The sequence below is a fragment of the Anolis sagrei genome, chromosome Y, assembly GCF_037176765.1.
Source record: "Anolis sagrei isolate rAnoSag1 chromosome Y, rAnoSag1.mat, whole genome shotgun sequence".
NCBI lineage: Eukaryota > Metazoa > Chordata > Lepidosauria > Squamata > Dactyloidae > Anolis > Anolis sagrei.
In genome coordinates this window covers 11201802-11215201 of record NC_090035.1, presented here as the reverse complement: position 1 = coordinate 11215201, position 13400 = coordinate 11201802, and the positions used below count along the sequence as shown (strand labels likewise).

At 42.7% G+C, this 13400-nt stretch overlaps 1 protein-coding gene across 6 annotated transcripts in view; it reads right to left on the bottom strand.

Moving 5' to 3' along the window:
* The window catches only part of LOC132782131 (myosin phosphatase Rho-interacting protein), a 208197-nt gene that overhangs the window by 16141 nt on the left and 178656 nt on the right, over positions 1-13400 (bottom strand). For 4 of the 6 annotated variants that reach the window (XM_067461785.1, XM_067461784.1, XM_067461786.1 and 1 more), the window contains 3 exons: positions 12744-13326; positions 10264-10380; positions 2158-5976 (listed from right to left, as the gene is read on the bottom strand). In XM_067461785.1, coding sequence (XP_067317886.1) covers positions 2158-5976; positions 10264-10380; positions 12744-13326 — 4519 coding nt within the window. The remainder of the gene's footprint in view (positions 1-2157; positions 5977-10263; positions 10381-12743; positions 13327-13400) is intronic. The other 2 variants (XM_067461789.1, XM_067461788.1) reach the window with 1 other exon arrangement.

Below are 13400 nucleotides of genomic sequence, written 5' to 3'. Positions count from 1 at the left end.
GAAATCGACAGCTCCCCAGTTAAATAGGCTCTGTGTATGTCTGTATATGTTTGTATGTCAAAAATTGGCATTGAATGTTTGCCATATATGTGTACATTGTAATCCGCCCTGAGTCCCCTGCGGGGTGAGAAGGGTGGAATATAAAAGCTGTAAATAAATAAATACCCAACCCTTCTAGATCATATTTGAGACTCAGGGCATATTTCATTTTCTCAGTGTTATTCCTTGTTAAGGAATTCCAAAACATCTGATCTTTGGTTGAGTAAAGGGTTAGTAATACCAGCCTGGCTTTTTTCAGTGTTAACATGTCAAGCTGAAATTGCAAAATCAGCAACAAGTTGATTGTGCACAAGTATTTTAAGTTGGGAATGCCAAAAGCAAAAATGTACGCCTTAGCGAAATTATCAGAGTCAATAAAGAGGAGGAGGAAGAAATAAATGGAGCCATTTTTAGAAGACTTGTGCCTGTTACACTATTATTCTTTTTTCTTAGTTAATATAGATAAATTGACATAACTCATAATCCAAATGCATTCCATACTCATTTTTTACTCTGAAAATACCTTACTTGTTGACAAGCTGATTTTCCGTAACTTAAAACATGTTTGTGTGTGCATGTGCACGTGTTTAAAATCCAAAATAGGATGTTTAATTTTCCAGGCAATTGTAAGATTCTTAATGTGACTAGCCTTTCAGAATCATATTTTGTAGTATTTTGCTTAAGTCACACTGATTAAGAAACTTCCTTTTGGTTGTTATATTGCAGCAATGTCTAATGGATAGTACAGTGATGGGCAACCTTTTGAGCTTGGTGTGTCAAAATTTGCCAAAAACCTAACTTGGGTGGGGTGTCAACTTCGAGAAAAAAATAAACGTAATTTTGCAATATTTATAGTTTAAATAAGAAAAATGTATATTCCATGCTGAGTTATGCTCAAACATGCAGATGTTAAATTTGTAGCGCCTTTTACAAATTCAAGGATGGAATTAGATTGGCTCTTATAAGGTGTACTTCTCTGTATGCGGCCGCATGTGGCCGCGTGTCATCAAAAATAGCCATGTGTGTCAGTGCTGACACGCGTGTCATAGGTTCACCATCACGAGGATAGTAAAAGGATCTGTCTCTTGTGCTTAAGATATACAAACGAGTAAAAAAACTGTTACTAAGCCTTGTTTCACAGAAGCAGAAATGGATCACACATAAGCAATCTGAATCTGACCCACCTAAATTTGATTCAAATAGTTAGGCAGAGAAACCCTGTTTAACAGAAGACACTGTGACAATTTTAAGATGACTTTGTGCAGGGAAATGTGTTCTTAAAAAGAACATTAAAAGTAACTGGTAATAAGAGTGAAGAGAATTCTTTTGATACAAGTTTTGCTTACAATAAAGCGTATTTCTTTTCTAAGCCCTCTGTAAAATAGATCCCCTTAAGTACTTAATTGATTCATCTTGTATGGTTATTTCAAGTGCTGCTTGCCATTCCCACCCCACTTTTTCACAAAACTATAGTTCCAAATGAAAAGGAGCTGGGATCCAAGTTCAAAAGAGAGATGAAATGTAGATTGCATCTTTGGAAGTTGGTAAATAATCTAGGATCCTCTTTTAACTATCTCAAGCAATTAAGTGGTGCAATGGATTAAACCCTTGTGCCGGCAGAACTGCTGACTGACTGAGAGGTCAGCAGTTTGAATCTGGGGAGAGCGGGTTGAGCTCCCTCTGTCAGTTCCAGCTCCCCATGCAGGGACATAAGAGAAGCCTGGTAAAACATCTGGGCATCCCCTGGGCAACGTCCTTGCAGACGGCCAACACCAGAAGTGTCTTGCAGTTTCTCGATCTGCTTCTGATACACACACAAAAAGTTAAGCCTGCAAAAGTTTGCAAGGTAAAATATCTGTTTATTTTTTAAAAAGATCTAAATAGATTAAATCTTTAGTTAAAAATTCCCACATGGTTGTAATTTACACTTCTGAACATTATGCATGGAAAATGAAATCAGATTTTTTTTGTATCTCCAGCTCTTGTCTCCTAGCCACCTGATTCTAGATGCCTATTTGCCTTAAGAGAAAAGGGGTGAGTGGGAGGAGCAATGATTGCGTTGACATGAGGGGAACTTACATAAATGACTTATTAAGATTAAATTCATTAAAAATACACCTTAAGATTCTCAAAATCTTTCTGGTATTTCTCCCGCAGTGTGGATGCATTCCCTTCTAGGTGCTTATTCTCCAGCTCATCTCTCATGACATTCATTTGGGCTTCCAGTTCTTGAATGCGTTCTCTTAGCCCGTGCATGGCGTTCTGTTCACTGTCTGAGGCTTGCATCCCACCACTGGCCTTATTTGCAGCCCATGTTTCTCCTGAACCACTTGCTACTGTGAGCGATGTTTCTGGGTGCTGCTTCTGGTACTCGTCCAAGGACTCCTGCAAATGTTGCAGATTCTGATTGTAACGCTCCTGCAAGCCCTGCAGCTCCTCATTGTGGAGAACTTGCAGTTCTTTCATCTTGGACTGGAACTCATCCTCTAGAGCTTGCATTTGCTCAAGGTGGTGCCTTTCTAAGTTCTGCTTATCTTGCAGAAGGACATCTAGTCGAAGGAGCCCCTCAGTTTGTTCCATCTTTAGCATGTCCTTCGTTCTGTTTAGCTGCTCAACCACATTGTGGATCTCCTCTTCATATTTACCCTGGAGCTCTGATATCTTTTTGCTCTGCTTATATGCTTCCTCCTCCAGGAGCTTCCGTTGATTGTCAAGCTGCTCTACTTTGGTCTTGAGTTCTGCGTTCTCTCTTTCAAGCACAGCAATCATTTCTGCATATTCGTTCTGCTGCTTTCGGAGCAATTCCTCATACTCTCCTCGGAGAACAGCAACAGCCTGTATGCGTTCCTGACACAGTGCATCAACATTTTGAAGAGAGTCCTTGTACAGCTTTGCCTCCTTTGCATACTCCAGCCTTGCTCGATAAGCCCCATAACAAACCTGGGCCTGGACAATCGCATCCTGCACTAGTAAAGAAGAGTAACGCTCAAGATCCCCCATGCAAGAATCATAAGGAGGGCTGCTAGAAATCTTGAGGAGCTTGTGGCAGTCTTTCAGGGCATCACCAGGAGACAGAGATAGAAGAGCAGCAGATATTTCTTTGAGAAGATGTGCCCTGTCTTTGAGCTGTTGAGCAAGATCATCCTGAATAGCAGCCAGGGCTTGACTGCTTAGATCCTGCAAACGGTGGGCTCCTGCCATGGAGTCATGAAGGCTTACGTCCCATGCTGGATGGACTACTCCTGAAGCACCCTCTTGTATTTCAAGGGCTTTAGAAATCTGATGCATAACTCCATCAAAATCAGGTGTCCTATAAGCTTTCATGATTTCCTCCAACATGTACTTATGTTGCTGAAGAGCTGTTTTAGTGTTGTGGAGGTCTTCTTCAATTGTTTTTAACCTCTGGTGAAAGGATTCTCTCATTTTCTGGGCAACAAACCCAAGCTCTGCTTTGATCAGTGTGTTGTCTGCAACTGACTGAATGAGGCATTCGGGGACATTTGAACTTGGACCCTCCATCATCTTCTCTTCTTCATCCATAGCACCCAGGTGCTTTCTTAGCTCCTCTACCTGACTCCAAAACTGATCTTCCAATACTAGTTTTTTGGATAAAATATCAGCCAAGGCTACTGCAGTATGTGAAAGGTCTGAAGGCTCTAACAGAACAGCATCCACTGTACCATGTATCTCTCTGAGGGCCAAAGAAATCTTTGAAAATGCATCTCTCAAGGACTCTGCTATCCGGTTGATCAGCGATGATTCAAAAGCCAGCCTCCTGGAAAGCAACCTCAACTGGTCCTGTCCAGAAAATTCCAGTTGATGCTGGAAAGAAGGTTTTTCCTTTTCAATGCAGCTGCCTTCCACTTGCAAAGATTGGGCTGTAGGACACACGGCTGCTTGGCAGTCGGGTAAAGAAAATGTCAGTTTTAGGACCTGGATTGCATTAGACAGAGTACTTTCCATACTGGATAGGGCATCTAGATACACCTCTATTTCTTTTTCCTTGTCAGATGTAGGCAACAGTCTTAGCTGTTCTCTGCACTGGTTTAAGCAAACCAAGGCTTGGTTGTTTCTTCCATGGAGCCCACTCAATTCATTGACATGGTTTTCAATTAGCTTCAGCTTGGACTGCTTCTCACTTTCCAACTGTGAAACCAACATGCTAACTTGAATCAAACTATCCTGGAGCTGTTCTCTCAGCTGTGCTTCTGTATTGGCCCACTGCTGATGAAGTGCAATGAGAGTGTCTTGATTATGGCCCTGCTGGCTTTCAAGTTTCATGGTCACATCTTTGAGCTTTTCTTCTGTGATATAAAGTTTTGTTTCCAAGGAGTGAATTATAGATAGATAAGTCTCAGAATCACCTGAGGCTGGGTAACAAGGAGCGGGTTCTGATGACATGCTATCTTCAGAAAGTGACCTGTCCTGACTGGTGTCTGAGGAGGTGCTGCTTGTCCATGTCTTCTCGGATCCATCAGGGTGAACGTACTTTTGGCACTGGATGTTGGAGAAACGAATCCTTTGCCTTTTGGCTCCTTGAATTTCAACATCAGGTTTTGAGAAGTCCTTCTGAAAAATCTCCCTTTCATTAAAGTCTGCAGACTTTGATGTAGATTTGCATTCTTCTGTGTTCATCACTGTATGCTCATCGATCTGCCTCTGGTTGGTATTAAGGCCACCATCACTGGTACCACGAATGATCATAAGATCTGAAATGGGAAGTTTTCCTTCCACTTGTGCATCTTGTACTTTCTCAGCAATTTGGCCAGTATCAGCCATATCTGTTGTTAAATGCTCATCAGGTAATATTTTCAAGTCTTTGTCTTGTGGACTTTCTTCCATTTCCTCTATGCTGCCACTCATGGCAGCCTTTTTAAATAAAGGTTCACTGAAATCTTGATCCCTTTTCTCAACAACCCTCAAATGGGTTTCCCTCACTACTCTCAGCTCTTCCTCCTTTTCTTTCAGGACCTTCTGCAAGTTCTGAAATTGCCCTGAGACCACCTCATAGGAGCGTTCCAGAGTGTGATAGTTGCTCTCTTCCAGTTGCAGCTTGGCTTGTAGCTTGGCCACCTCATTATCTGATTCGGCAACCTGGTTCATCAGTTCTTGGAACCGGAATTTAATCTGATCCCTTTCCTCCTCAAGACTCTTTATGTGATCAACAAGCTTCTGGATGCTTGCTTCCTTCATTTCCAGCTGCTCCTCCAGTTGGTGGACAATTTCACTGCTTTCAAATTTGGCAGTCAGTTTCTCTTTCTGCAAAATTTCCATCTGCTGTTCACTATTCTGTAGCTGGTTCTCATACTCACTGGCTTTATCCTCCACTTCCTTCAAGCTCTGGATCAAAACCTGTTTTTCCTTTTCACAGCTTTCTAACAAAGCCTCATAATTCCTCTGGAGTTTCTCTTCCATCAACACTCGTGACTGCTCACTGGCACTCAATTGCCGGCTCAGGTCAGCAATTCGATCCTGAAGCCGTTGCACTTCTTTTTGGTAGTCTCTTTGCAATGCCTGTTGGGTCTCCAGGTCCCTCAGCTCTTGGGTCTTTTCTAAGAGGAGTGCTTCAGCCTTCTTTAGCTTCTGCTCACTGGCTTTTAACTGGGAACTCAATGCCGTCTCACTGTGCTGCCACTCTTCCATCTGCTCTTGGGCTTTCTTCTTTTCAGCCTTCAAGTCATTTTTGAGCTTGGCCAGGGTCTGCTCCTTGATGGAGAGCTCTGCAGCTGCATTGCTCAGCCTTGCTTGCAGGCTCTGGATCTCTGCCTCGTGGTGCCGTATTACATCCTTTGCTTCCCCGTAGCTACGCTTGAGGGACTGGATCTGTTGATTGATCAGCTCCTGGCGTTGACATTGGGCTTCCAGCTCATTCTGGAGGTCTCGATTGACTTTATGAAGCCTCTGCCAGGCCCCCGATGAGGAAGTGGCCACCTCAGTCTTTAAAAAAAATTGATTAAATAGGAGATTAGTAACACTCTTGGCTCCAAGTTCTGAGTGTCACACCTCTGGTCACAGAACTACTCCTTGAGAGTGGTTGGACCACACAACCCATCATGTTCCAATTTTGGATGTTGCCAGTTTTGTTTTGTTTTGCTTTTTGTTTTAAAAATTGCTGTGAGAAATGGGGGAGCTTCTTCCAAGGAAACAAACAACATGGATAGTAAACATCGAAACAGCTTTAATGCAAGACAGCCTAAGAAACGAACTGAATGAAACAAAATGAAAATAAAAATGATGGACACCACAGGAAAGGGAATGACATAGGACAAGAAGAAGAAAGATTTGGAAAGGAGTGAAAACTGCAGGAAGAGATGGTGGCCAGAAGTATTGAAAATGGATCTTTTGTAAGACCCGGAAGACATACTTTTCAGGCTCAAGGCTAAATTAGAAAACTTATTCTGATAAGATTTGTTTTGGTTCTTGTGGGTTTTTTCGGGCTATATGGCCATGTTCTAGAGGCATTTCTCCTGACGTTTCACCTGCATCTATGGCAAGCATCCTCAGAGGTGAGGTCTCACCTCTGAGGATGCTTGCCATAGATGCAGGTGAAACGTCAGGAGAAATGCCTCTAGAACATGGCCATATAGCCCAAAAAAAACCCACAAGAACTGAGTGATTCCAGCCATGAAAGCCTTCGACAAGATTTGTTTTGTTTCTGTTCACCACAACCTATTGGATGGGGCGATCTAAGTATGATCAGTATTGTGTATGAAAGTGTCCACCTTTGTTTATGTCTTGTCCTTATAGAGATGTGCTCTCTCCACTCTTAAGATATGGCAAATGCTAAGGTCAACTCATTCCTGTCACGAATTTGAAATGGATGTTTTCTGTATGTTGTTATGAGTGAATAAAACCATCATAATTTAAATTAGATTTAAAATATAGAGCTTCTGGATGTGTCTGCTGTGTTTGTTTTGTTTTCAAACAACAATAAGCGAGAAGGAAAGAAGGGATATGATGAGAACATAAAATTAGAACAAGGATCACTGGAGAGATTTGAACCAAAGCCATGATGCATGCACAGAGAAAAACTTACAAAGAACCATGCAAGAGTCGGACAAGAAACAATATGGCTCAGAGAATACACAAACAGTAAGAGGAAAAAGAAGCACAGCATAATAAGCCTAATAATTTGGCCTGCCTTGCTGTACTGTGGTTTTTGGCAGGGACAGCCCACAGATGTGACACTCAGGAGTACATTAAGTCAGATAACATGCTTCCACAAGGAAAAAAACCCATGCAATATTATCCAAACTTGAGAGAGATTAGTAGCGTGACTCTCCCCGCTCCCCACAGAAGAACCAGAAGACATAATTGGTGTCTTGGAAAAAGAGGAATAGTCATGCTGAACTTTAGTTTTGGCATCCAGTGGACTTCAGGAGCTCAACTTGCAACCAAGCTCAAGGCAGGAGATATGCAGGAAAGGATACATTACGAGAGATCAATGAGGGGCTTCAGTTCAACATGCATGTGACCAAGCCCTGAAAATATGCAGAACCTTGACGGAGAGGAAAACCTGTAACCACTTGATGTGTGTATCAAGAATGGGAGAAAAGCAAATAATTATGACCTCTTTTTGTTTTTAGCAGAAAGGTGTAACACAATGCTTGTAAGAAATTGAATCTACCAGCTTTTCACAATTATAGAATCATAGAATCAAAGAGTTGGAAGAGACCTCATGGGCCATCCAGTCCAACCCCCTGCCAAGAAGCAGGAATATTGCATTCAAATCACCCCTGACAGATGGCCATCCAGCCTCTGTTTAAAAGCTTCCAAAGAAGGAGCCTCCACCACACTCCGGGGCAGAGAGTTCCACTGCTGAACGGCTCTCACAGTCAGGAAGTTCTTCCTCATGTTCAGATGAAATCTCCTCTCTTGTAGTTTATTGCTTGCTTACCCACAAAACCAAAACTAATCAAGAAGGGGCATTAGGAAAAACAAGGCAAGAAAAGATAGAAACAGGTAAGCAACATGGACATGGTTGATCAGCCTCGTGTTTTTGTTTTTTGCGGTCTCTTCATGATTCTAAAGAAGACATGACAATCTGGTCAAGGTTCTTGAGTGGTGAATGGAGAGGACTGCTTTTCTGTGTCTCTTCATATCAAATTTAAATAATCACAGCTGTGATTAGCATCTTTCAGAGCTACTACAACAGAACTTATGAAAAGATGAATTAACAACTCCTACAAAACAGCTTAATGGCAGTCTTTAGGAAGAACTTGAAGACCTGGCTGTTCCGATGTGCCTTTCCAGAATAGGAAAACTCCAACAACCTGTCCCAGAAGCACTTTATTAGACTTTAAGATTGCTTGCACACTGCACTTACCCTAAAATCCGACATATCACCTGTCACATCAGCACTTTTAATCTGTACCCATTACATTTGGCCCGGCCCAGTTTTATTGTGTTTTGGTGTATTGTTTTATTGTTCTGTTGTTTCTTGATATTGCTTTAATTGTTTTGATTTGCTTTGAGTTGTGCATTGTTATGCTATGTTTTTGAGGCCTTGGCCTTTGTAAGCCGCATCGAGTCCTTCGGGAGATGCTAGCGGGGTACAAATAAAGTTAATAATAATAATAATAATTAATGTCACACATGACAAGGCACTTTTCATCGCTAAGCTGGAGAGAAAAGTATTGAGGTGATGCAGGAAAAATCTTTTAACTCAGTGTGTTCTGAACATACAACTCTTTAAAAGGTACAACAAAATAAAAATACATCTATATGCTAATAAGACATTATGATGAAAAAATTTGAGTACTTTGTTTTATTAATTGAGGCTGCCATCTAATTAAAAAAGCTGATTCAATCTGCCTATATGTATAAGAGTGAAACAAAAAGCATGTTTCCTTGTTTTTCATGTATAGATATCACAATAGGAACCGATACAGAAAAGACTCACGCTTCTATTCCACTCAGAAATGGAGACAGCTATCTGCAGTTATCACTTGACTGATTATAGAATCATAGAATCAAAGAGTTGAAAGAGACCTCATGGGCCATCCAGTCCAACCCCATTCTGCCAAGAAGCAGGAATATTGCATTCAAATCACCCCTGACAGATGGCCATCCAGCCTCTGTTTAAAAGCTTCCAAAGAAGGAGCCTCCACCACACTCCGGGGCAGAGAGTTCCACTGCTGAACGGCTCTCACAGTCAGGAAGTTCTTCCTCATGTTCAGATGGAATCTCCTCTCTTGTAGTTTGAAGCCATTGTTCCGCGTCCTAGTCTCCAGGGAAGCAGAAAACAAGCTTGCTCCCTCCTCCCTGTGGCTTCCTCTCACATATTTATACATGGCTATCATATCTCCTCTCAGATTAATTGATAATGCCGCTATTAAATTAAGGCATTTAATTAAATTCTTAAAATATACATCCCAAATGTATTTAATTTTAAAGTATCCTTGATAAAGAACTCATTTTGAAACAAACCAAGAAAATAAAATTTAAAAACTCAATGCCTCTTACAGTTGTTTTCTTCCTGCGTTTTATTCATCATGTATCTCCATCCTCATCAACCACAGAAAATGGTACCTACAAAAGAAGTAGTTTGAGGTACCTTCTTTATGTGGTTAAAGCACCGGGATTGTGACGTAGCTGGCTGAGTGTCAGCTGCGTTAAGATCACTCTGACCAAAAGGTCATGAGTTCGAAGCCAGCCCAGGTTGGAGTAGGTTTCCAACCAATTGGGTGTAGCCTGTTGTTGACCTTTGCAACCCGAAAGACAGTTGCATCTGTCAAGTAGGAAAATAAGGTACCACTTTAAAAGTGTGGGGAGGCTAAATCAACTGATTTATGAGGCCATAAAAGAAGACTCCAGCAAAGCATTCCAGTGGGGAAGCATGAAGGGAATGCGGAAGTGCTTCATCAGCGTCGCAGATGGACGATGAAAGCGACAGCTCCCCTGGTGGCCAGAAAAAGTTAAATAGCCTCTGTGTATGCCTGTATATGTTTGTGTGTCAAAAATTGGCATTGAATGTTTGCCATATATGTGTACACTGTAATCCGCCCTGAGGATATCCAGTAGTCTGAACAGAAGGGGCACTTGTTCTATACCTGTACCTGTAAAAAGAGGATTAATTCCACCAAAACCTCCTTTTCCATCAGAAGACTCAGGGCATTGCACACGCCTACCCGCAATCCAGGTATACTCACAAGCACCTTGGACTGAAGCCCCACAGATAAGAACCACAATCACAAAAAAAGGATCTTCCTTGCACTCTCCTACCTGAAGAACATAACCTTCCCGGGCACTCTGTTCACGGCCCAGGGCTACTTTCAGCTGGTCCTGCAGTGCACGATTCTGCTCCAAAAGGTCCGAAGCTGTTTTCTGGCTCTGTTCCAGCTGAAATCAAGACACAAAAAATGTGGGAATGGAGAAAAATACACAATCCATGGGATATCCATAGCTCCAATCAAAATTTGCTCTTAAATTCAACAGAGCCAATTAGAAACCAGATGAGTAATGTCCTTGCAACTCATAAGTGGGGAAGTCATCTCCATACACTGCCAAGCTGTGGAGCTGGAATCACAGCTTCACAGTCACAGCTTGGTCTAAGAAGCATTGCACACTACCTTTGAGGATGCTTGCCATAGATGCAGGCAAAATGTCAGGAGAGAATGCTTCTAGACCATGGCCATATAGCCCGAAAAAACCTACAACAACCCAGTGATTCCGGCCATGAAAGCCTTCGACAATACATTGCACACATACACATCCAAAGAAGAAAAAGGCCAGATGGTTCCACACCATGGATTTCTACCACTCAATCAGTCAGGGTTCTTCTTCAACTTATCTCCCTTATTTCGAGCTTAAAATATTGCTAGTCCTTCCGTAAGGACCTCAGTGCCTCTTCTAAAACATTTCAGTACTGTAAGAAACAACACTTAACAATAGATTGGGGCTTCTTCCCAGGTACAGGAGTCTTTCACCTGACTCAGGTAACAAATATGACTTGCATTTCACTTTCCTTAAGTTTTGAATATGCATTATAAAGGCCGCAAGAGCAACGGCACAGAGCACACAACCTAAGCACAGTTCTGATGCGGAAATACCAAGATGATCTGAACTGGGAAAGTCTGGAAGGAGCAAATAGGAATAAAACTGTACAATGTATTGTCGAAGGCTTTCATGGCCGGAATCACTGGGTTGTTGTAGGTTTTTTCAAGCTATATGGCCATGGTCTAGAGGCATTCTCTCCTGACGTTTCGCCTGCATCTATGGCAAGCATCCTCAAAGGTAGTGAGGTCTGTTGGAACTAGGAAAATGGGTTTATATATCTGTGGAATGACCAGGGTGGGACAAAGGACTCTTGTCTGCTGGAGCTAGGTGTGAATGTTTCAACTGATGAACCAACCTGGACACAGCATTTAATTTGAGAACACAGAAATGCTGGACCACTCTCACAACCACCATGTCAGACTACACAGAGAAGCCATTGAAATACACAAGCATGTGGACAATTTCAACAGAAAGGAGGAAACCATGAAAATGAACAAAATCTGGCTACCAATATTAAAAAACCCTAAAATTACAACAGCAAAACAACAGAAGGGAAACAATCTGGGACATCTAATCACCTCTCAACAAAAGATTGCCCCAGGCACTGCCAGGCAATCAAATCAAGGTGATCAGTTGAAACATTTACACCTAGCTCCAGCAGACAAGAGTCCTTTGTCTCACCCTGGTCATTCCACAGATATATAAACCCTTTCTGTGTTCTCAAATAATATGCTGTGTCCAGGTTGGTTCATCAGGTGCTCTGCTATGGCTGACTTCTCTGTTTGAAGTAGTCTGCAGTGCCTTTCATGTTCCTTGATTCGTGTTTGGGCAATGCTGCGTTTGGTGGTCCCTATGTAGACTTGTCCACAGCTGCATGGTATACGGTAGACTCCTGCAGAAGTGAGAGGATACCAGAGCAAGCAAAATAACTGTGTTTACCAAAACTCTTTACAAACAAGGACATCTAATCACCTCTCAACAAAAGTTTGCTCTAGGCACTGTCAGGCCATTATATGCTAATTCAGGTGGTCAGTTGAAACATTTACACCTAGCTCCAGCAGACAAGAGTCCTTTGTCACACCCTGGTCATTCCACAGATATATAAACCCTTTTTCCTAGTTCCAATAGACCTCACTACCTCTGAGGATGCTTGCCATAGATGCAGGCGAAACGTCAGGAGAGAATGCCTCTAGACCAGTGGTTCTCAACCTGGGGTCCCCAGATGTTTTTGGCCTACAACTCCCAGAAATCCCAGCCAGTTTACCAGCTGTTAGGATTTCTGGGAGTTGAAGGCCAAAAACATCTGGGGACCCCAGGTTGAGAACCACTGCTCTAGACCACAGCCATATAGCCCGAAAAAACCTTCAATAACCCATAAAACTGTACAGTTTCAACACTACCACTGAACCGATATTTATGGATATGTTCCTATGTTCTTCCCCTAAGATTACTTGAATTTCAGATCCTTCGCAGACAACAAAATTAGTAACTATCTCAAGAAGTTTCTAAGACAAAATGACAGCGAGAAAGATATTCACAGGGAAGGAAGAGAACATCAACTAAGGAAACAACTGCTCACACTTCTAAATCAGCCTTTTCCGGTTTCATCCAGGACAGGTGTTACGGCACTAATAGCATGCACCAGTCATAAAAAGCCCTGCTTCAGAAGCCCAGATTCCATCTCTGAGCCACACTTCCCAACTTACCTCCTTTTCCAGGAGTGTGGTGAGGTGCTGCTTGTTGGGCGTTTCGTTGTTGTCCTCTGAATGTGAGAGGTGCAAAGGGGCGATGGGGACTTGCTTCTCCTCACGCAGCGGCGTTGTCTCCACTTGGTGCCAGCGCTGCTCTATCTCCACATGAACATGCGACTTGGTTTCTGAAGGGATGGGCAACCCCGGAAGTCTGTCCACCTCCATCCTAGAGAAGTCTTCGGGGCTTCCCGCATCAGGAGCATCCAGGCTTTCAAATCGCTTACGTCTCTCCTCCCTTCTCCGAGCACGTTCTCTCTCAAGTTCCCCAGAATCCGCATCCCCAGGCTCTTTGGGGAATGCGGTGCCAGCGTCCTTCAAATTCTCTGCCACGTTTGCTCGTTCCTGTGCCAGAGCTTGCTGGATGGGACGAAACTCAGCCCAGTCAAAGGTCTTGGAGCGGCCCTCCCGCCTGCGTTCCCGGGCACGGCTCCGCTTGTGTTCGGGGTCAACCTCTGCTTGCTCTGCGTCCTGTTTCTCACTCGGCTTGGGACAGGAATCCAAGGAGGAGCTAGTTTTGCTCCTCTCTTCTGGCAAAGAGCTAAGGAAAATGAACCAAAGGAGAGAGGAAAGCAAAAGCATTAGGCGCCAATTTAACGTATATTCTCTTAAAAT